Source organism: Ammospiza nelsoni, chromosome 2 (assembly GCF_027579445.1).
Source record: "Ammospiza nelsoni isolate bAmmNel1 chromosome 2, bAmmNel1.pri, whole genome shotgun sequence".
Lineage (NCBI taxonomy): Eukaryota > Metazoa > Chordata > Aves > Passeriformes > Passerellidae > Ammospiza > Ammospiza nelsoni.
The window spans coordinates 114,239,129-114,263,155 of NC_080634.1; the positions used below are offsets into that span (position 1 = coordinate 114,239,129).

At 42.5% G+C, this 24,027-nt stretch overlaps 1 protein-coding gene across 2 annotated transcripts in view; it reads right to left on the reverse strand.

The window, feature by feature from the left end:
* Positions 1-2,521: 2,521 nt before the first annotated feature.
* The window catches only part of AGPAT3 (1-acylglycerol-3-phosphate O-acyltransferase 3), a 96,732-nt gene continuing 75,226 nt past the window's right edge, over positions 2,522-24,027 (reverse strand). For both annotated transcript variants that reach the window (XM_059493289.1, XM_059493288.1), the window contains 8 exons: positions 23,324-23,550; positions 17,293-17,462; positions 16,316-16,477; positions 14,699-14,852; positions 14,206-14,308; positions 11,804-11,879; positions 9,444-9,642; positions 2,522-8,775 (listed from right to left, as the gene is read on the reverse strand). In XM_059493289.1, the coding sequence (XP_059349272.1) occupies positions 8,687-8,775; positions 9,444-9,642; positions 11,804-11,879; positions 14,206-14,308; positions 14,699-14,852; positions 16,316-16,477; positions 17,293-17,462; positions 23,324-23,501 (1,131 nt within the window). In that variant the 5' untranslated portion in view covers positions 23,502-23,550 and the 3' untranslated portion in view covers positions 2,522-8,686. The remainder of the gene's footprint in view (positions 8,776-9,443; positions 9,643-11,803; positions 11,880-14,205; positions 14,309-14,698; positions 14,853-16,315; positions 16,478-17,292; positions 17,463-23,323; positions 23,551-24,027) is intronic.

Sequence of the window (24,027 nt, forward strand, 5' to 3'; positions counted from 1 at the left end):
AGGTGCTCTGAGGTCTCCACACAACCTTCTCTTCCCCATGCTGAGCAGCCACAGCTTTCCCAGCCTGTTTTCAAAGGTGAGGCCCTCCAGTCCTCTTATCAATGTTGTGGCCTCCCCTGGACTTGTTCCAACAATTCCATATCCTTCTTATCTTGGGGACACCAGACCTGGACACAGCACTGTAGGCGGGGTCTCACCAGAGTAGAGTAGAGGTGGAGAATCTCCTCCTTGGACCTGCTGCCCAAGTTCCTTTTGCTGGAAGCCAGGACAGGGTTGGTTTCTGGGCTGTGGGTGCTCACTGCCAGTTCCTGTTGAGTTTTTCCTCAGCTATCACCCCCAGTTCTTTCTCTACAGGGCTGCTCTCAATTCTTTCCCCACCCAACCCATAGGTGTGTCTGGGACTGCCCCAATGCAGGTGCAGGACTTTGTACTTCAGTTTGTTGAACTTCATGAAGTTCCCACCAGCCCCACCTCTCAGGGCTGCCAAGGTCCCTTCTGTGGGGTGTGACACAGCAAGGGACCCTGGTCCCTGTTGTGCAGAGCTGAAGTCATCTTGCAGTGACATAGCTGTGGCACTGCAAGCTGACTTCAGCTCTGCACAACAGGGATCAGGAGTGGACTCTGATTCAGATCAACAGCTCAGTGGATCAACTGGTGGTCTAAATACTTCCCCAAGTCACACATGGAGAAGGGGGAATTAAATATTATCCCCTCCATGTGTGGGATGGCTAAAAGAAGCTGGGCAGAGAGCACTGGACTCTGATATACAATATAGGATGTGATGAAATCCAGGAGAGCATTTCATTAACCCACACCACAGCTATTAACATTTATCTACCTACAAAATCCTGTTACACAAAGTTTTGTTTCACAGAGGCATTCTGTCAAGCCTCTCAGGAATGGATTCTGGTTTTAGAAGTTGTAGAAAGTGCATCAGCCTGTTCCTCACCCCAGAAGCCCTCTGCCCAACATAGCACTCAGGAGGGTGGCACATCTGAACTCTGAACTTGCTCCCAGTGCAGCAGCTGATTGTATCTGGTGTTGAGAACACAGCATGGCTTCTATGGAATTCCAGGCTGTTTTCCCAAATATATTAATGAAGTGTTGGAAGAAAACGAGTGGAATTAGTGAGACGAAAGTACATGCAGAAAATGCCTCCACCACAAGCAGCCTCCAAGAGTGTTTGCAACTTAAAGAGAGGGTGTGTAAGAAGCTCCCACAGCCTGAAGGTCACTGTGATGTGGGACTGCTTAGCACAGAAACAGACCACCCAACATTCCCCATGCCTTCATCCACAGAGCAAACGTGTCCTTCCATTTCCACAGCTCCCTTACACAGTGCTAGCTGTCAAACACTGCCCCACTGACCTCCCCTTGCCCATAAACCCCACTGCTGACTGCTTCTCACAGGTGTGGTTGTGATGTCTGACACCAGTTGGTTCCAGATCAAAATAATCTCCCTCTAAAAATGAATTATGGATGCAAGGAGATGCAACAGAGGCACTGAGGTAAGAAAAGCTGTATTTGTGAGAACTCAAAAGGAAGACAAGGAAAGTTTCTGCTTGCATACTCTTAGAATAGAAGTCCATCCTCTCCACAAAAAATAGGTCCTCCCACACAGTGACACATGACACCACTCATCTGTCATTTTAAGGCAGCTCAGCCCAACCTAGACTGTTCAAAGGGGAACAGATCAGGGAAGAGAAAACCTACAGGAGAAACCAAGGACCCAGTGCTTGTAGGGTAGCCAAAAAGATGACCCAGGAACGTGATATTGACACAAATGTCATTTGCTAAAGGATCACATAGGCTGAAGAAGAGCTGATGGTCCAGGGGACAAAGCATGGTACAGTGTATGATGTTGTGTACACAGGAGGAAGTGCTTTATCTTCTAGTGAAAAATAAAAACTTTAAAGATGTCAGATTTGAAAAATTGTTTTAATCTACAGCGTCTCTGCGTACCTTGCTGCAGTCTCAACTTAGATTATACAGCTTTGGGGTTACTTTGGAGGATTCTTCAGGAAAGGAAGATGCCTCCTTCCTTATTCTGATCTTTTGGAGGAGCCATACAAAATTTTATACATTGCTGCTATAAGTACCTCAGTAGTGCACCATCCCTCTGCAGTTCTCAAGGACTGGCTTTGTGCAGGGAATGCCCACAGGGTTAATCTTGTTGCCTCCCATCCCCACAAATGATCCATCCAGGTAATTGCTGCAGACATGTGGCACTCACATGGGTCAGTTTGCAGGACTGAGACCAAAAAGCATAAATGGAAATTAAACCAACCAAAGCAAAAAGAAAATAGCCCTTATTACATGTTTAGTTACAAAAACCAGAGTGGTAAGTAGGAAAAGGATGCAGATCTCTCAGTGACATTATGGGCTGATCAATACACACTTGGAAAAAAGCCAGATGCTGGGCAGTCACCACTTCGTTCAAGCACAGTTAACCCCCCTCTATTCCATCACAGTATGTACAAAATCACATACAGTTAAATAAACAACTGAAAGCATGAATGAGATTCTAATATACAGTACTTTCACACAGCCAAAGCTATTTTATTTTACAAGACGAGGCTTTTGCGTTCATCTTTTTTCTGAAAGCCCAGTAAAAACAGCATAAACTACTTAAGCAAAATTTATGAGACAACTTACAAAGTAAAATTTGCATAGCACTGTAAATCTGCGTGTTTGTTTGGGCACAGTTCTCTGTAAAAACTACAGTAGGTGACAGGGTTGGGTTTTAATAGCTTCTTGTTTTTCACCAGATTCAGACACACTTCTTCTGAACATCATAAAATCAAGTGTAGGAAACAACTGTAAAAATGTACAAAAATATATACACATGCACAGTAAATGCATACCCTGTATACAGTTTTATTACTCGTTAGATTTGGCTAATAATGATCATCTGGTGACTTACACTTCCCTCCAGGAAATGACAGGTTTGCAACACATCAATCAGCTCCAGGAGGGTGATTTTCCTCGGAGAGAAGGTTTGGATTAAAGCTACAGTACTTGCTGGTGATCTGAGGAGTGAGCGAGGCGCCGTTCAGGCGAGTTCAGCATTCAGATGTCACAAGGGACAGCTCGGACACAGCTGAAGCAAAGGGACACGAGGGGACACAGCTCGGCTCTCTGCACAGATGCACATGCACGGAATAAAGGAGGTACACAGAACCTGCTCATGCCTTGGGGTGTGAAAGTTAATTCCTGATTAGGCTCTGCTACCTACTCTTCCTTCCTTCGTAAATTGTATTTTAGTAATTTGTAACTTGGCATGTTTTCCTTAAGAATGCATGCTGGCCAAAATGAAAAAAGTTGTGTAAGACTGAAAATTGGTAGTGGTATCTCCCACATTGAGGAATACTTCTAATTTAAATTTTAAAAGTACTATTATATTCTGATTGCTGCTGAAGTGTCTAATTTTAAAATTCACTTTTCTCCTAAAAAGATAAAATGCTGCTTCTGCTAGTGGTTTATAGAAATAGACTATCTGCACTCAAGTGCTCTCAACAGTGAAAGTGCACAAATAATCTTTCTTTACAGTTTCAGAAACTGAACAGTGGCAGGTAACTACAGGTATAACATTTTAAGAAACACAGGCAGCTTTCTAAAAGCCTAGAGAGGCTAAGGATCAGAGAAACACATTTGTCTTAGATGCCAATCCCATGTCTTCCCAATTCTGAAGTATGAAATATTTTCATGACTTTTCCTGGTGGCTAACACACGTGGCACAGACCCTGTAACGCTGATTTCTAGAATGTTCTCACTCCAAACCACAGCAGGTAAATAACACACAACCAACAGCCTGCAAGCATCTTGCTGCAGAGACAGTCAGATAAACCAGCCTTAAAGATAAACAGGGCAGAATGAGAGTCCCCATCTGAAACAAGCCCTCAGGAGGAATTCTGCCCCAAATCACGTGAACATGGCAAGGGTTATTCTGTAAGTTGTTACACAGAGGTCTCACATCCACATTAGTCAAAGCTTGCCTCTCACATAGTTGTCTCTGCTTTGCAAAGCTCCTGGTGATCACTCAGTTTTCTCAGAACAAGAATTTGGCCGGACCTGTCAGTGTCCTGCTCCTCCCAGCTGTGTTCCTCCTCCCTCACAGCTCCCAGCAGGGCTGTCACCTGCTTCAAATCCCACCTTCACTCAGCACCAGCAGCCCTGGAGCTGCCTGTTATGATCAGAAGGTTCAGGAATATGGGAACAAGTGGCTGTGACACACTGGGTGGGAGTACAAATTCAGCATTCCCATCACAGGGACGAGCTTCTTTGTGCAGGCACACAGCAGAACTTGGAGCAATCATCTGCTGGGAATCAGAACCTTCACACCAGGGACAGAAGCACATGGCATCCAGGAGATGCTGTGAGCTATCCTGCTGTTTCCCATCTTCAAAGGAGATCAAGGAATGGATTCCTCAATTTGATCTGTGTTGGCCTCCAGCATCTGCATGAAACACTTGGGTGAAGTCTGCCCCAGTCTGGCTTTAGATTCTTAGCAAATACTTCTCCAAGATGCCAAAATACATCAGATTGTGTCTTCAATCTGAAACATTCTGTGTAGCATCAAGTCAGCATTATTAATTGTCTCCAATCCCACATTTCTTCAAAAGGTACATGATGCAAAACCAGGTTTTGGGGTAGTCCCAAGACAGAAGCAGTACTTTCAGCAAATATCCCATGGGCAGTGACTCCCTTGCTTTCTCATTATTCCAGCTCTTAGTAAAAACCTTGTCCCAGCTCCCTTTCACCAGAGACGCCTGTGTGAGGGAGGCCTCTTCTCTTCCCTGCTAAAAGTTTTGCTTTGAAGCAGCCAAGCTGCATTATCATGTTACACAAACACCACCCTCTCACTTCAGACCTGGAGCTGTCAACCAGTGCCAAAATTCAGGAAGAGAAAACCCCAGCCATGTGAGACAGCTGCTGTAGGACTGGCTGAACTGGAGAGCTCCGAGTTCCTGCCAAGAGGTTGTAACCAAACCATCTGCAGAGCATACAGGTGAGCAAATATACAGACATCAGTGATGGAGACAAGAGGTACCACGTGGAAGTGAGCAGTCACACCCACTTTTCCTGTGAATACCAGGCAATTAGGACACAGGCAGCAGTCAGATTCATTGGTCAGCAATTAAGTGTACAGCCCTTCAAGATAAGTTAAAGCAGAACAAAGGAACATTGCCCATGCTCTTTGTGCCAGAGACAGATATTTTGCTCAGTGATGCAAAGTCAAGAGCACATTCAGCCCACAATGAGCAAGAGAGAACTGTAATCCTACCAAGCCAAGGCCTCTGGATACCACATCCTTCTTCAGCATCAGCTCTTTGTGCCTTCCTAACTCAGAGATGCCACGTGGCCAGCAGTCCCCAAGCTCTCTCACCAGGTTCTCAGCTGTAGGTCAACGTGATGCTCCTTTGGAACTGCAAATCCCACTTGGAGAGCAGCACCATTGCTGTTGGTGACAATGACAAGTGCTGCCAAGGCCAAGAGCACACATCTATCATCTGTCCATGTTAGTCTGAGAACCATTCCTCTTCGGAGTCAATGCTGAACTCCATGGCAGTCAGCTTGCAAGTCCATACTGCAAAACTCTATTTACTCCAAACAAAGAAGCAATAAATGAAAATTCTGAAAGGTGGAGAGAAAAAACACTCCCACAGCTGTAAGTTTATTAAACCTAGCATGGTTGAAAAGCAAAAGACAAAAAACATGATATATTTTTGTTTATTATTGCTCTTAAAGGGCTTGGTAGTCAAATATACAAGCTATGCTCTATTAAACCAGAAGAAAATAAGATATAAAATCTATGCTCACTTTTCCAATCCAATCCACCTGCTAATCTTCATTAGTGACATTAACTTCAGCTATTTCCAGTCATTTTAATTGATACATACTCTGTGTACGTGTGCGCGCGCGAGTATAAAAACCCCTATTTGAGAGAGAAAATTCAAAATGAAGAGATTCGTGTTGGTTTTGTACTGTTTTGTGCACTGCTGTAGTTTCAGTTTTTCAAGTGTTACTGATATGTCTGTTTAGAAGAGCAAAATTTAAGTATCTGATGATGTATTTATTATATTTTCAAAAAGAAAGCATGACCAATAAGTTATGATAAGAAAATATGAAATGTTGATTATTCTCCCCTTGATGTACATGCACTAATCCCATGATCCTGAATAGGGAGTTACATGCACTAAGAGGAGAAAAGGATCCTGTAAAGAGAAAGGCTATTAATTCCTTTCTCCTCTAAGCAGCTCCCTTCTTCTCAGCATTAAGAAGGGATTTATTTTGTGAAATTCTTGTCATGCCCATTAATATACTGCTCAAAATGTAAGTATAAAACATAGTCAATGGTCAGCCTGCTTAGCAAGCCTCTTCTGCTAAGCCAGTACAATTTATATATACTCAATATCATCTTCAGGAAGCAAGTATACAGCATTTGTAACATCTTTCTAGGAAGCAAGAACTATACCCATTACTGAATTAGTTAAAAAAAAAAAAAAGAAGAAAAAAAAAAAGAACCCCCCACTGTTCTCAGTCCTCTGGTTAAAAACAGGGAAAAGCCAGAGTTAACTTTATCAGCATTTGGATGTCTGACTGTACTTGAAGACAAATTACAAAAACATCCAGCAAGGAAAACAGAGTTATGGCTAGGCTCTGCTCTCCTCAGTTCCCAAAGCATATTTCAAATCCCACTAACATTTGCAACAGATTTGCAGCCCCTCTCTTAGGGAAGATTTATTGAGGGGACAATGACACACTAACGTTGGGGGTCTGGGTACAAGGATTCAGCAAGGTGGAATCTAACAGGAGACAGACAGAACTCAGGTCAGCCTTCAAATGCTCTTGTTGAAAAGACCACAAATAAAAATCAAGTGCATGACAGAACAAGTGATTAATGACCCCAAGTAAAATATTTTTCTAAGTTACAAAATTGCTCTTCCAGTGTTTGAAAACAGAAAAACCTGTGGGAGAAGAGGTTACATTCCAACAGTTAAGAGCAAATTTGGAAAGAAGGTAAATTATTACTCTCTTATCTTAGTTACTGGAGCACAGATGAAAACAACAACCAGTGCTTTGATAAAATCTGCTCTTTACAAAAGTGAGATAAATATTCTAGTGGCAGCTGGGTTAAAGATACAGACCCTGAGGGTTAGCTTCTGCCCTCAGCTGTAGATCTGCAACTCATTTCACCCACTTCTGTGAGCAGCCAAATGCAGATTGTGACCTTCAGACTTGAACATACAGGTATAGTTACCATCTGTTTGCAAATAATTCCCCAGCTATGCATACAGCAGCAACCTACAGAAACCTCCAAATGTGCGTTTGTAAAAAAAGGAAAGGAAGGAAGGAAAAAAGGGAGACAGGTACAGACATGATTCTGAGCTCTAATTTTCAGTGAAAAAGAGCAAAATGTCAACAAGCAAAACTAAAGATAATTAAAATCCCTGAAGAGACCTTATACTCTTTCTAATGCTTTAACAGCACAGCTCACCTTGCAAAAAACTTCACATAAACATCTAAAGCATGATCAAGTCAGAAGAGCAGCACACCCTATCCTGACACACACAGGGTAAAGTCCTGGCCCCATCTCAATCCATGCTGAAACTCTCATTAGAAGTTCAAGAGATACCAGCATTCAAAATTTGACTGCTACAGACCTTTCCTTTTCACATTTTTTACAAAAGAAGACATTTTGAAAACTATTGTGCTGATTTCTAGTGCTGCCTCCCAGTTTACTGAGAGAGGTTGGCTGAACTGGACTTTGGTAATGAGAGATGCAAACAGAAATAAAAGAAAAATTGAAAAAAAATCTTTTCTTTACACAACTCTAAATCCCACGGCCAATACCACTAATTCAAAAAAAAAAAAACCAAACGAGCCCAAACAGATTCAAAATTATGGAACATGTTTGATGTGGAATGGGGCAAACAGCACTCAAGACTGAAGTAATATTTAGAAATTAAACAGCCTTGAGCAGTTAGCAGGAGACAGGATGAGAGTGTTATCCTATTGGATCTGTTCTATGGGATGTGCTGATGGATAACACACAGCTTCCAAACTCCACTATCCCTTCTCCTGCGTTACAGAAGTCTTAAGATGTTGCCTGAAAATAAAAAGTGTCAGTGTAACATACAAACAGGATTTCATCTGTAGCCATGACAACACAGCCAAAAAGACTCTAACCCAAGACTCTAACCTGTCAATTCATTTAAGGAGGGTGTTTTTTCCTGGCTCATTAGTAAGAGAAGTTGGAAATCAATAATGTTACATTGGCTTTAGCAAGAGGAAACATTCAATGGCTCCTGTTGTAAAAGTGAGTGTAGTGCTCTTGACAGAAACCAGTTTTCAGTCATCTGAAAATACACGTGGCCATGGCCAATGCCCTCTTTTCTCCCCCACCCCAAGTCCCCCAACAAAGCAAGAAAAATCAGTTTCTTCTTCCACCCCACCCCAGATTTTCTCCCACAGCTTGACTACAGTAATCCTTGAACAGGCAGAAGGTTGGTGCATTCTCTTCAGTCGATGCCTCCAACTTCTTCATTCTTGGCTCAAGTTTTATTCATTAATATTAGTCATCAGTTATTAAGAAAAAGATAGTTTCTAAGTGTTTGTTGTTGTTTTTTAACTGAAGTTAATCGGATACCATAGTCTGGTTATATGTGCTGATCTGCAGCCGTCAGTTATTCCTTTTTCTTGAATTCCTGGTTGCCATAGCTGGAGCCTTTTTCTATTTCAGTTACTCCTATCAGTCTACGAACTCCAAAGGAAGCTTTAAAATATAACAGAGAAATGAGAGGCACATTAAAAGCAGTCCAAGCACCCAGGAAGTTACATGTAAGCACACGAGCAGAACCCAATCCCCAGGTCAGCAGTGACCACACTGTGCTGTATGAGGCTGCACAGGATCACAGGTCAAATGACACTCAAAGAGAGGGACAATTCAGATTTAAAAATATAATTACTGCTTCTCTTGGTTAACAGGACATGTAGCATGAACATTGAAGCACATCCCCTCCCTCTTCCCCTTCTTTTATTGCTAGGGTTCTTTTGTTGTGGGGCTGGGGGATGGAAATTTGGTGGTATTTATGTATTTTTTGTTTGTGCTGGTGGTTTTGTTTTTTGCGGGTTTTTTTTTTTTTTTTTTTAAATTCACAGACAAGTTGTCCAGTGAAATATTTTTTTCTTCAGGCACCATAATAATGGGCTACACGACTCACTTACTACCACTACAGTTTTTGCTTAATATATGCAGGCAAATTTGGCCAGATTAAAGCTTTTTAAAACAATAAAAATGCTGTACAACAGAAAGACTAATGAGTGAGCTCCAAATATTTTCCTGCAAGCCCCATTCTCATTAATTAATAAACAGAACTTATTGGAGGTAAAGGATCCTGTTCTGTGTCACAGTGGGCTTAGCATCTTCTCTGCTTTTATTACCTGCTCCTACAAGTCCCAGGAATGCAAGGATAAGAAGAGGTGATCCACTTGCAAAAACTCCAAAGCCAAATGTGAAGAGAGGAGAGAGGAGAACTGTGGCCCAAAAAAGAAAGTTTAGGAGAGTCCATGGTCTCCTAGGAGGTTTAAACTGCTTGCCAGGAAATATACCTTCCTGATTATACATCTCTTGCAAAGCATCCTGGGGGAAAGAGAAAAGAAAATGAGTTCTTAATGTTTGCACCAAGCAGCCCAAGATTAGCCAGCTCCAGGACAACATCCAGGACAGCATCTGTGCTACAAACTCATCCAGAGTGCACAGCATCCAATTCCATCTGCTGTCACTTATTTGGGCATTTCTGTTGACCATCCAAGTGACCTTTAAGCCTTTTGAAGGCAATTTTGGCACCATCAAAAACTGAAACCTTGTCATCCTCTGCACTACCAAATACCTTCATCTTGCCTGTTAATTGCTTAAGAATTTAGGGCAGCTTCAGGCCAGAGACCAGTTCAGACATTACCAACCCTCTTAGCTGGGTGCTTTTCCTTCCTGTTTTTACTTCCAGAAAGGTCAGCATGATTCAGCAAAGCAGAAAAATTCTGTATGGAGAGCCAGGAGGGGAGGACAAGGAATGACCTGAGAGCAGAGACAGCACCAGCCCCAATCCCAGCCCTGCAACAGAGCTCCTGCAGCCCAAGCTGAGCTGCAGAGGTGCAAAAATCCTGGAACACATCACTCAAAGGAACAAGGTGCCCACCACCTTCCCTCAAGTCTGTAAAACTGCTCTTTAAGGTTTCCATGCCATTACCAAGGATGGCTCAAGTTCAGCTATTTCTTGTTTTTATTTATTTCTTTTTTTTATATTTTATTTTCCCTTACAAAAGGCTGAGAAGTGCAAGGCATTCCTTGCCAAAACCAGCCTTTGGAGGACACATCCTCTGTGCAGGAAGAGGATTCCAGTTACAAAATCACTGCAATAAATGGAATGAGAGGATTCCAGTTACAAAGTATTGCTAACACTAAGATCAATATGTATAATTCTATGTCCATAAGCAATACCTCCCTGTCAACACCTCACAACAAAGTTGAACAGAGGCACAGCCAGCATCAGGAGGGATGAGAGGAAATGGTGCCACATTGCACCAGGGGAGGGTTAGATTGGACATTAGGAAAAAAAAACTTTCATGGAAAAGGTTGTAAAGCAGTAAGACTGTCCAGGGAACTGGTGGAGTCATCATCCCTAGAAGTGTTCAAAAAAACCCTATGGATTTTATGGATTTGGCCCTTGAGGACATGGTTTAGTGGTGAACATGGTGTTGGGTTGACAGTTGGACTCTGTTCTTAGAAGCCTTTCTCAACCTCAAGGACTCTGGTTCTACAGACCTGCTAAGGGGAGGTGGGGGACAAAAGATGTTGAGCTACTGCTCTTTGTAAGATAACCTCTCTCCTTAACTGAATCAGAGTTCAGATACTCAAACAAATTAGTTGAAATAAATAAAATGAAACTCAGAACAATTTGCTGCCTACCTAGAGACTGAGCATAAGCCTGGCAATGCTGCAGCACAGGTCATCATAGCTGGGGAAAGCCCAGGATACTTAAACTTTCTGTGCTCTGCTGTCTTCCCACAAAGATCAGCAAATCAAGATACACTTTTCCAGTTCAATAATCCACCACTTAGGGCTGGACAACAATTACAGCTCTCTCCTACTCCCCACAGAAGTGTTAAATCTGGTTGAGAAGTGTTAAAGTGGAAGAGAAAAATGGATTTTTCTAACCATTTAAGGTTAGAAAAAGAAGTGACACAAGGAAGAGCTCTGAGCCATCTGAAGGCATGCTGGGCACGTGTTTTATCAGTCCCTGGCAGCAGCTCCCAGGGACTGTCTGTGCCATGTCACACACCACTGCAGAAGTATTAGCAGGAGGCAGAAGGAAAGTGACAGTGGAGGAAAAATGAAAGCAAAGAACAATTGCAGCTGAAAGCTGGGACCTGCTGTCCCTGACCGACAGTTATCACTCTTCTCAAGTGCCTAAAAACACCCACAGGGAAAATGGAGCTTTTAGAAATGCATGACAGAGATCCAAGTGCTGAAAAATGTAAAAAGACACTGGATTGCTATTAGTCTTTCACAGCTCAGGCATATCTCTGAATTCTATTGTGCTTCCTGGCAATTTGAGACCTCACCACCCAGCCCTCTGCTGCCAAGGGGCTCCTTGGTCCTGCTCCTTCCAGCACTTTGAGGGACGGCTGCCTAGTTATACAAAATATCCTCTCCATGCAGTGCAGGAGTGTGTATTACTCACTGCCTTAATACACTCCCCTGTGCAATCCCACAAGGCAGAAAAGAATGTAAAGCTATTTACCTTTTCCTGGTAAAGCTTATGAAGCCAGTTTGCAGCTTCCTTTTCATCTTGAGGGATATCTTCCAGAGGAAATCTCCTAGTTTAGTAGAAAGATTAAAAATGGAAAGAAGAAAAAAAAGAATTAAGGGAAAATTCAGGTATTTGGTTTTATGCCTCTCCTAGGGAAGATCTTCCATTCACTAAAGGGCAGAAATCTTTGCCAATAATGACACTGATGGCAGAGGTCTTAAACACAGAGAGCTGGGACTTAAAATCTGAGGTTTTAGGTTGGGAATTGGGTGCTATTTTAGACAAAAGAAACTGTACAAGCTCCTGTCGGTGTCAGAGCACATCAGTAAAGTCATAATTTCCCATTCAAACACTGTTCCTCCTTCACCAGATCCACCCCTGGCTGATTTCCAGTGAGCTCAGACTGAGGCACTCAGAGCTGGGAAAAGACAAGCAAGTGGAAAACACAAGGGTAATTGTTGGTTGCATTTTGGTAGTGAAAACCAAATTTTGGAAGCAATGGGAGAGGCAACTGAACGTTCACTTTTTACCATCTCTAAGGCAAACACTTGCAGTGACTGCACTTGTCCCTCTTTGTCTCTGCAGCCCCACAGACTGAGGCACACAGTTCTGAGGGTGTGTGACAATTCTGCCAGCCCTGACCTGACCTCACTGAGAACAGTGCCTTGTCAGAGCCTCTCTGTAGTGGTGAAGAGCCAACCATTCCCCTGTTTCTTCTGTTTTCTAGACCCTTCCAAGCCAAGCCCCTCTGCGATCCTGTGAATTTGTTCTAACACATTTCTAATGATTTCTGCATCCCATAAGCAAACTGAACACCAGATCTGGCAGATTTACTTACATGAGCCTTAACAAGAGAAGCTGCTCAATTCATATAAATAATGCTCAATAAAAGCTCAGTGAAAAGTCATTTGCTGGAAGCTTTCTGGTGAAGTCGCCGTGGTGTTGCTGTCACCACTAGAGGGGACTCACAGCAACCACATTTGGTGATTTCCTGATTATTTCCTCTGGAGGCAGTCGGGATAAAGACTGGATCCCCTGCAGAGCTAAGCTGCTTACCTGGGCTCAGGTAACTACGTCTGCACGTACCAAGAACAAGAGCTTATGTGCTTCCCTTCTCTGAGCTACACTAAGTCTGTTGGCACAACAAGGACATGCTCCATTTTCAGCAAAACGTCTGTAAAAAGTCTCCTTACTCTCATAGCTTCTTCCCCAAAACAGGAAAAAAGTGTAGAAAAGCACTTTGAGAATATTCATTCCATCCACAAACATATTTTTAACCTAATTATCTAAGCACAGCCATTTGTAGAGTACAATTAGTAATTTTACCTGGCAGCAGACTTTTACAAACCCAAATATCTTCTAACTCTATTAAAAACTACATTTCTCTTTTCTCCCATTACCCCTCCAAGAAATGAAAGAAAATTGCACCTCCATTAGCAAAAAAGGATATTTAACTGAAGGCTGCCACAGTTCAGTGTATAATTAATAATTATACAGATGTGCATCCATGCATGTGCACCTCAGATCCAGCTAGATATCCTACATGCACTTGCCATCAGTGTGGAATTACAGGTGGAGTTGCCTGACCAGCTGTTTTGCTGGCTGGCAAATTGTCTGCTCACTTTCCTCATCAGGAATATGCTTGGCAAGTGTAAATAGTGAAAATGAAACCCCTTGCAAATGAGCAACTCCACCTCTCCACGGACAGCTCCACAGTCATCTTTTCAGCTGGGAGAATAAAACGTTGTGGATGCTGCAGCAACACCCAAAGCCAGAGGGGAAAGGAGAAAAAATAAAAAGCCTTTTTCCCTTTTTTTAAACTTTTCAAAACCAAGCATCAGCCTCATCACCAGAGTACAGCAATGTTTTCCAAAGGGTGGGTGAATCCCACAGAGAAGCAGAAGCAAACTGTCTAAAGAACTGTGGAAAGAATAACCAGGTCATGTCTCAGGTACAAACATAAAAGGGAAGAGAAGACATTCAACAGGACTGGTAGTTTTTATGATCACAAGGAAGCCTTTGAAGCAGAAGGCAGCAAGGAGAAAGCACGAAAGAGAAGAGGTGTGTGTGCATGCAAATGTGTGTGTGCTGCATGGGGTTAGGTGTTAACAGCTACTCTTTGAGGCAAAGGAACAGTGAGGAATGTGAGCAATGTCCCACCTCATTCACAGGATGTCTGAATTTCAGCATTTTTACCTTTTTAATCTGCTGATCCAACCTTGTGAGTGAGGGAGAGAAACTGGTATGTAAAGGAGCTTTAGACTGTTTACTGCAAGGGACCGCTGAAGGACAAGAAGTGGATACAGGAAAGGAAATTACCCTGTAAAATCTGAATACACTTCAACATGCTAAATTATGCATCTTAGGGTTCACCTCCATCAGTAAATGCTCACCTTACACACATATCTGCTTCATATTTCTTTCCATAAAGAATTCCTAATAAAGACGGGTTCTTGTTTCCTCTGAAATTTAGTGTTACATCATACACTGCTGAAACTGTTGGGAAAAAAAGATAAAACAGAGCTGTTACAGCAGCAATTCTAGCAAGCACCTTCTGGCATCCTTGCTTGAAACAGCACAGAGCCTTGTGCAAGCCTTGCATTAATGATGTGTCAGAGTTCTGTGTTGACACATCACATTTATCTGCACCAGCCCCCTGACACTCCCAGCTCTGTAAAACACCAGATGACTTGATGAACTAAGCAACATTAAAAGGTTTTTAGTATTTCTTAAGACTGGTTATCTGACAGTTCTGTGGCAATTTACAAATTACCAGCTGACATGCTGGATCCTCATTACTGCCAGCTCACTAATTTTAACGAACAACAGAGCAGACTATGCTGGTGCTAAATAACACATTACAAGTGCTGCAAAACTTGGCAGTACCTGTTCCCCTGAGACACTGGACAGCAGTGGTGAAACCTTTGGTTCTGGGCAACAGGTGGTATTTCAGTTTAGGCAACCCCTTGGATTCAGCTACTTCCATACTGATGCGGTGCTTGGTCTCTGTGAAACGAGTTCCTTCACAGTACAGCAGAAACTGTGCAAGACAAAAGCAAAAAAATCCCTAAGGATACCTTGAGATATCAAAAGAAATCCAGCAGTATACTGAAAATCTGTCCAAGATAAACATGCATGTGCACACACTTCTGTTGTGTCATCTCTTCACCAAGTATGAGGCATAAGCACCAACTCCCAGCTCATTTACCATTACCTTTACAGGTAACAACACTTGCACCAAATTTAAGGTGACAAAAAGACAGCCCTAATTGTGGCATTTAGAATGCACAGAAATTAGGAAATTGATCCACTCAAGTCAATTTTAATCATGATTTCAATTACCAAGCAGGAAGTCTTGACTTAAATAATCAATGCTAACTACATTTTGCACTTATATTTTCTAGTTGTTTTCCCTAGAGACTCGTCCTTGGTTCTCAGTTGTAGAATCATTAAAATGTATAGATTTGAAGCTCAAGTTCAGTCTTGAGATTTTCTAATTGGTAGGGTTTATTCTGTTTTTTCTTTTCTTCTCCACATTCATCAGAAAGATACATTCAATATTATTCATATCTATATATTCAAGCAATTAAGTAGCTTAAAATACATTCTCCAGATTCTTACTTTTTTCTGTCTTTATAATGATAGAAAATTACAATGCATTCACAATGTTCTAGTTAGGTCTTAATGTTTCACTATTCATTTTAACAAGCTGTACTGGATAATACTGAAAATTCACTTAAAATGCATAAAAGGCCTCTTAATGTTTTATAGGCCAAATAATTGTACATTACATGTGCTGCTATAAAAGCAAAACTGAGAATTTATCAAAACCTTTGCATTCAAAGCTCTAAGAAGGTTAATGGGCTGATTACAGCACTGTGCTGCTGCAGTGAAGTTTAACAGCATTGCACACAATGAAACAGAGATGTTTTACCCTTAAATTTTAAATAATGTCAAAATAAAAAGGAAAAAATGTAACTGCAGAAGCAGATAACATAACATAAGCTTGCCATATGTTCTCACAGAGACTTTTTGGGAAACCTGCAATTTCACAGTTCAACGAACACACTAACAGGAACTTTGCATCAAAATCTATGGCCTGTGCAGTGAAATTCACTCACTTCTCCAAAAAACATTTTTTTTGTTGATGTGTCTTTTCAGTCTACCTGAGAAAATGTTATACAGATGTAGCAATCCAATGTAAGGCTTTTTTTTAAATAGGCAAAAATAAGTTTGGGCAGAATCATTAGTACCACACAAGCCTGATTTATAAATTATTCTTAAGCTTCTGAATTGTTTCCCAAATGGTTTCCCCTACCAACAGGCACACAGCACTTTTCTACCAGCATATCCCAAAAGACCTCCTGAAACAGAGCATGGCTTTTCCATGACAGCTCTTGCAAGTCACCTTCTCCTGACACACAAAGCCACAGGCACCAGTCTGTCACTGTTTCACTGCTTCACTTCCAGCAGCCAGTACCAGAGGAGGGACTCAGCACTTACCCACATATATTCAGGATAATCAGCCAAACGTTTCAATCCCTCAATGACTGTATCTCTGTCCTCTTCCCATTTCCTTTTGCAGAAAACAATCTCAAGGAAGTACCACGTCCAGCCGATTAGGGGCACATAGAGCAGCTCTCTCTTCGCAAGAACTTTGGAACTCTTGGAGAGAAAAGAAAAGTGATAATCCAAGAATGTCATTTGCTGATTTGTGCAACGAGGTCAAACACATTAAAGCTAAGATGATGGAGTTGGATCTGGGAACTTAAATGCAAAGAAACTGTTTATAGATGGGTTTTAAGCAGTGTCAGGATCATTAGCTTGTCAGAGTGACTCTTGAGAGAAGTTGGAAAGTCTCTTTTCCCAGCCTGGCGCTCGAAGGAGTCAGAGCTCTTCATTTCTCAGTCTCAAGGTTGTTTGTTTTATCTTATCTATAAAAAATTTTCTCCTGCCCTGCTGAGGTCCACTCAGCACGACCGTCAGAGGCACTCTGCCTGCCCCTGGGGCAGTGTTATGTCTTTATACTAAAAACTACATACACAATGTTTACAATTACTTCCCAATACCTGTCACCTGTGTTAGACAGTGAGCTTCTACTTTAAACCAATCTAAAAGTGCCAACATCACAGCAGAAGATGGAGGCCAAGAAGAAGAAGGAGAAAGGCTGGACATGCCCAGTTCCCTCCATCTTGCCTCCTGAACCCCCATACCAGAAACTCTACAATCTACTTTTCCACCCTGTGATAACTTCACTATTATTTTACCTAAACTGTTGTGGCTTGCTGGTCTTCATATAAGGTTGGTAACTTGCTCCATGGGTCATAATCAAACCCACAGGTGTTTTGGGCTCTGTGCCAGGGTCTCTGAGCCCCCTGGCAGGGGTCTTGGCTGCTCAGCACAGCCAGAGGGATGTCCTGGGTGCTGACAAAGCAGACCTGCCACCCTGCAGAGGAAGGGGAAGCTCATGGCCCACATACCCCCAGCACTCCAAAGCGCTCCGTCATTGTCCAGCCGCACAGGAAGTCGATCTCAAAGTTGTGGTTCAGGATGATGATGACATGTTCCTTCCCAAAGGTTTTCACCGTGGCCTCGTCTGAGAACAGGGTGCACTCTGTGCCTGACCACCATTCCAGCAGCATGACCAACTCTAGCAAACATGATGGAGGTGGAGAGAGGAGTTAGGGGTATCCCTTACAGAAAGCATTTAGAGTTTCCTCCTCAGCCCCATTCACTGCCCAGCCTCTCCTGACTCCCAACACCATCACCTTCCAAAGCCACCCAGCAGAGATGAAACAAAAGCTTGGTACAGACCACACCATAATACCATCCCTAAGCAGTATTTAAGGCACCAGACATATGCATTATGGATAATTCAGCAAGTTTTTAACAGTGACAACTCTGGGCATTGCATTACAATTGCAAAATTTGATGACCACTGGAAAAAAAAAAGCCCAAAGACTTTTATGCCTGAAAACAGACAGTGGAGCTGTTGATTGCTCCACTAAATGAGCACAGTTCCTCCCAGGTGGAATAGAAATTATGCATAGATGCAGCCTAATGTTTTTACTCCACATGAAACAAGCCTTATGGAGGTAAACAGACCAATAAAGGTCTTTTAAAGGGATGCAGTGACATAGATCTTCTGTGATAGATTTTAATATTAAAACACAGGGCTCTAATTGTTCTGCATTATGATCATCAACACAGAGTTAAAAACAGCAGAAAATTGAGCTAATTTATCAAAATACCTGGGTAAAGACAGAAATGGTAAATTTTGTCTTTCTTTTACTGCAAAAGAATGAGTCCTTTTCCCTCCATTTACTCCAACTTTAAAGTATCACAGCAACTCTTATTCCACCCTGAACATTTGTTACCCTTTTTTTATTTTCCACCTCCCCCTTTTCATCATAAAACCCCCTTCCACTTAAATTCAGCATGCACTGACTGTAGTTGCTATGGTTAGCTTATTTCCCTCATTTCAGTACATGGAGGCAGATGGAAGGCATTGCTTGCATCATGGGACAACTATAAAAAGTATGAGAATAGTTCATCCTCCCAGTAGGAAGATTTGCTTCCCTGCAAACTGTAGTCATTGGTATTTTTTTTTTATTTCAATGAGATGTGGTTGAAATAAAAATGTGATTGCACAAATATAGCAGTTAAAAAGAGTCCAACCCCTCCCACATGACTACACCTGCAGGTTCCCCCTCTGTCCCCTCTATCAGGTTCTGCCAGGAGGTTTTTCAGCTTCCCATTGGGAGTTTCTGGTTCTGCCAAACAGGGCAGCACCTTCCCAAACAAGGGTTTCTGATCAGTGGGATCAGACAAGGTCATCTATCCATACCACTCAACAGGAGTTTGGGATCCAGTCTTGCACCACTCCAGAGAGAAGGCAAACACAGGATTTGGATGAATAATAGGGAAAACCAGTCCTGGTCTGCTGAGGATAGAGAGCTCACCTAGCACTGTGTTTTTCACTCATGATCACTCACTCACCCACCAGGTTATTCCCCTGTATCACTTTCAGCACTTGCTCATTTGGAGGAATGACAAAGTTATGCACCTTGCTGGCCAAGAGAGCTTAACCCCAGTCAACTGGAAATATGGCAGAGGAAAGACAGAATTGTCTTGTTCCTTCACACCAGGTACAGGTTTCTATCACTGCTTCCCATCTTTGCATGCTTTGTGTTCACTCACCTTCCTTTCTCTGGCTATCTTGACGCAGGCAAAGGAGAAAGAGGACAGCAAGAATGTCCTCAGATCACCTTCCAAGCAGGGGGCCAGGAGAATGGAGCAGTGGTACCAAACACATCGTGGTACTGTGAGCAATTTTCCCTTTCCAGTGCTGACTGTGTACCAAGGAGGAACATCTCCAGTACCTGCTACATTTTCTTATAAAAATTATAATCACCTGGGTGTGTTTCTTCTTCAAAATCAGGGGAAAAAAAATAAATCTGCAGAGGCCAGTGTGGATGTGACTTTCTGCAGAACCTTTTTCCCTAAAACATTGGAGGATTTGCCAGAGTTCATACTGAGAGAGAAGGGCTGATGAGCCAAAGGATTAACACGAGGAGACAGATTGTCCTTTACAAGTGTGCTGACAAATGATGTAATTATAACCAGGAGTGGGCTCATTTCCTTTTTTCAGTGTGTGGGTTACAGCTCCTTTGCGTGGCACTGATCCTATCAATGCTACACAAGAAATCCCTCTGAATGAAGGAATGGCAACACTTGCACTGCCCGGGACAATTCCTGCAGGGAATAAGCAACACCTGGCACCAACCACCCCTTTGCAGCTGGGGGTCCCACACACCAAAGCATTTACAGCATCACAAGCCCCCCAGAAACAAAGCAAAGAAGGGGCACAGCACGTCCCTCAGCTGGAAGTACCAATATTTGAGAGGTTATTTTTGCAACAGGACTAACCCAAACACGCTGCACTCTCCAAGGGTGTGATTCATCTGCAAGGAGCTGACGTGGGAGAGCTGCAAGTACAGACTACCTGGCATGAATTTATGGGTTTATGTTGGGGCCAGAGCCTGAGAGGCTTCCTTCCCCAAATGTCTGTCAGGAACATTGGATAGAGTCTCTCCTCCTCCCCTTTGGAAGCTGGGCTTTATGTATTTGAGAGGAGATACAGTAAGAACAGAGCCTGGTTTTCAGTACAGAGCCTGTGTATCACCTGGGTATCCATCCCTGCACTGATCCTCTGGGCAGAGCAGCTTCTCTTACAGACCCTCAGCCTAAGACCACAAACAGCTTGGAGAAAATGAGTAAAATGTAGCATCAAGAGCAGAACACCAACCTACAGGTTCCTTCCCAAAAGGCTTCTCCATACTGAAATATATTTCATTATGAATGGCAACACTGGAGCTACTGCATTTACACAGCTTACCTAAATTGCTATAAATCACAATTGAAGAGCATATTCTGCAGCTCTTCCATTACAGGCCATCAGCTCTCTGCAATCCCACATAACATTTACATTGATTTTCATTGTTTAATTTCCCAAGATGTTAATTTATAACAGGCTACACACCAGGGGTTATCCTATGTACAACCAATTATCTACTCAGTTTCTCCAAACCTCTTTGTACAATGATGTGAGTTATTTCCAGTGTTTAGAGGATGTAAGCAGCATCTAAAGTGTGATTTTTTTTTCATGCAAAATGCTAACTAAGGGCTGAGCCTAAAGCCTTACAGGAGCAAGCAGCTAATATCCTCAGAAAAGCCCAACTATTAATGCAGCAATAGTTTTCAGCATGAGATCAGATTCTAGATTTTTAAAAGCAGAAAGAAATTCTTACAAGAAAATGGAAAAAAACTCCTATATGTCCCCACTCTTATCCAACCAAACTAATTTTGAAGTTTTTGGTAAGCTCTTCTAGTGAAATACTTTTTTCCCAACAATTTGCCTGCTAGTCTATTTAATTTCCTCTCTCCTGTACTTCTCAGTAGGCAGGACAAAAAGCACAATAAAGACAGGGACAACAAGCTTAAAAAGAGACTGAACCAGACACCTCAGAGGGGTTTTGTTTGTGATACTTCACATGGATGATTTACAAAATGTGGGTGCCTGTCAGTGGACTGCTGAACTGTAATTTCAGTGCTCATTCTGGTGACTCATTTACCCAAAGTGGGAGTTGGATGCTGAGCTGAGCACTAAGGTAAGTGGCCATGCACACTGGGAAGGGATGGAGAATGGAAACCAATTAGATGATTCACTGCTGAAACAGGAGGTGACATTTGGGCTAAGGAGCCTTCTCAACACTCTAAACATTTTCAGAAATCCAGCTCTGTGAGGAGAAGGCATCCACAGGGAGGAAGTTTTGCAAAGGTCTGACAGAGGAGAACAAAGAAGCTGTGCTCAGTACAGAGCTGACCCATGGGCAGAAGAAGAACCACTGAAAAAATGTTCACAAGAGGAGACCCTGGCCTCAGAGATGGGCACTGAAGGGTGTAAGTGGATTCTGAAGTTTGTCACACAGTTCAGCTGCAGACACATCTGCAGGAGATATTTTAGGATAGACCTCTCCCTCTGCAGCACACACAACAAACCTGGGCTCCTACAAGATCCATACTGCTCACATGCTCAGTACCTGAGCCAGCCTCACAATGATCCCTCAGCACAGGTGCTGACACTGGATGAAGATGGCATTGGGACACAAGTAACAACTCCTATCAGTCCAGATAAGGTTGGAGGTGCAGAGGAGCTTTACTTCCCACTTTTTTGAATGACAGAGTGACAAAACACTTTAGACCCTTGACTTCCGTGTGATTTCCCAGTATTACAGGGAAAAAAAAAAAAACCAACCTGTTTGAACTGCTTCGAAAGAATCTGCATCTAACTTACCATTTCTCTCATCTCTGTGTGCAAACAGATACATGTGCATGTGTGGCTGCAGTTCTCTTTACAGAGAGCAGCAGGCACAATTTCCCCAGAATTTTTCCTGGGGAAGGCAGTGAGAAAGCTCAGAGAAGAAGAAAAACAATTCTGATCTCTACTTGCTGCATCTGTTGTTTGGCACATGTGGAATGTGCTATGGAGATTGTTTACCCAAAAGGGATTTGTTAATTGGACACTGGTGATGGCTGTTTTGGATTGATTGACCAATTAGGTCAAAGCTGTGTCTTGACTGTCTGTAAAGGGTCACGGGTTTTTCTTCTGTATAGATATAATATAATATAATATAATATAATATAATATAATATAATATAATATAATATAATATAATATAATATAATATAATATAATATAATATAATATAATATAATATAATATAATATAATATAATATAATATAATATAATATAATATGCATTTGTTCAGCCTTCTGTATCATGGAGCCATTGCACGTTTGTGGTTTTTGTCCCTAGGACAAGGTGAGAGATGAGAATTTGACTCCTTGTTCTCATAAGGCTGATTTATTATTTTATTATATTATATTAAAAGTGCTATACTAAAACTATACTAAAGAAAGAGAAGGATACATCAGAAGGCTTAACAAGAGTGAATAATGAAAGCTTGTGACTGCCTCCTCAGAGTCTGACACAGCTGATGGTGATTGGTCATTAAGTAAAAACAATTCACATGTTTGGATAAACAATCTCCAGACCACATTCCAGAGCAGCAAAACATGGAGAAGCTGAAGCTTCCCAGTTTCCCAGGAGAAAAAATCCTGGTGAAGGATTTCTCAGAAAACATCATGGTGACAGCACGTTATTCGCCAGCTAGGGATCATCCTGTATTGATATGCATATATGTATTTCCTTTGGTTCCTAGGGTGACATTATGATGCTTGTATCCCCATTCATGTGTTCTGTTTATGCTGGATATCATGTTCTGTGCCTTCAAGACTGGCTCTGAAGAGTGAAAGTTTTGTTTTGGTTTTGCTATCAGCCTGCTCACCCATGGCTGGTGGGATACAGAGACAGGGCAGTACATGGTGCTGCTTTTGCTTTTTGCTTTGCTCTTGCTCCTGCTTTGCTTTTTGCTTTTATATTCTGCTTATTAGTTAGTTTAGCTAAACAGTCCAAATTTCTTCCTGGACTGTTTTTCCTTTCCCTTTTTTGGACCTACTCAAATCTGCTCTGGGCTGGGCCCTGGGAACACCGAGAGTTTGCACCCTGTGGCCCAGCGGGGCCTACTCTGGGCAGCAGCTGCCCCAGCGCCGGAGGGACTGAGAACAGAGCGACCACCCCCAGGAGAGACTTTCTGAATTTGTCATCCTTTTCAGAGTGGTGAAAGAGTGGTGTCATCCTGTACTGTTCATTTTGTGTGCAGGGGGTGCTGTGCCTGTTAAATAAACAAGTTCTTTCCACTTCTCTCCGAGGAATCCTTCCCGAACTGGTTGGGGTGAGGAGCTGTGTGGATTTGCTTTCTGAAGGAGCCCATTTGGAGGTTTTCTCCCAAATTTGCCCTAAACCAGGACAGTTAACAAAAGCAAAACCAAGAAAAGCCCCTCCCCAGCCTCACCCATCCCATCCCAGCCCATCCCATCATACTCACGGCTCCATAGGGAATAGGCAAGGCGACAGTTTACTCGGCGATAGAGCTGCTTGTTGATGGGCCAGAGGAGCAGCGTGCATAGTTGGATGAAGTTAATGATCAGTCCACTGACAACAAAGACGAACCCAATGAGGAGGTGAACTATGAACTGGGTCTTCAGGAAGGCAATGAAGCCCATGATAACCACTCAGAAGCGTGTGCAAGGGCCGTCACTCAGAATAACTGTCCTGAAACAGGAAAAAAAAGCAAACAACAAAAGAGTCAAATGGAGTGGATTTACAAGCTCTGAGGAAGGACAAAGCAAAAGCCCTGAAATAGTCCAGGCTCATTCATCAAGAGGAACCCAACCCAATAAACACTACACTCTCCACGCCTGCCTCATGCAGGTCTTCACACAATAAACAGGTGATGGTGCAAATCCCTGCCCAAAATAGGAAGGAATCATTATTTACAATTTACAGCCCACCAGGAAGATTACTGTTTGTTGAAAAGACTAATATCACACCTCTCTTCAAACAAATACCGCATAATTGGGAGCTAATGCTGGGAGGAATACAGACACCTGCACTCTCAGTGAGCAGTGGTCAGGATATCTTTAGGGATGCTGTCCTGAACAGGAGCCTCACCCTGCAAAGAGCAGGACTGGTCACACACACCTTCAGTCTGGCCAACACTAAGGCAAGGAAATGGAAATCAGGTATTTC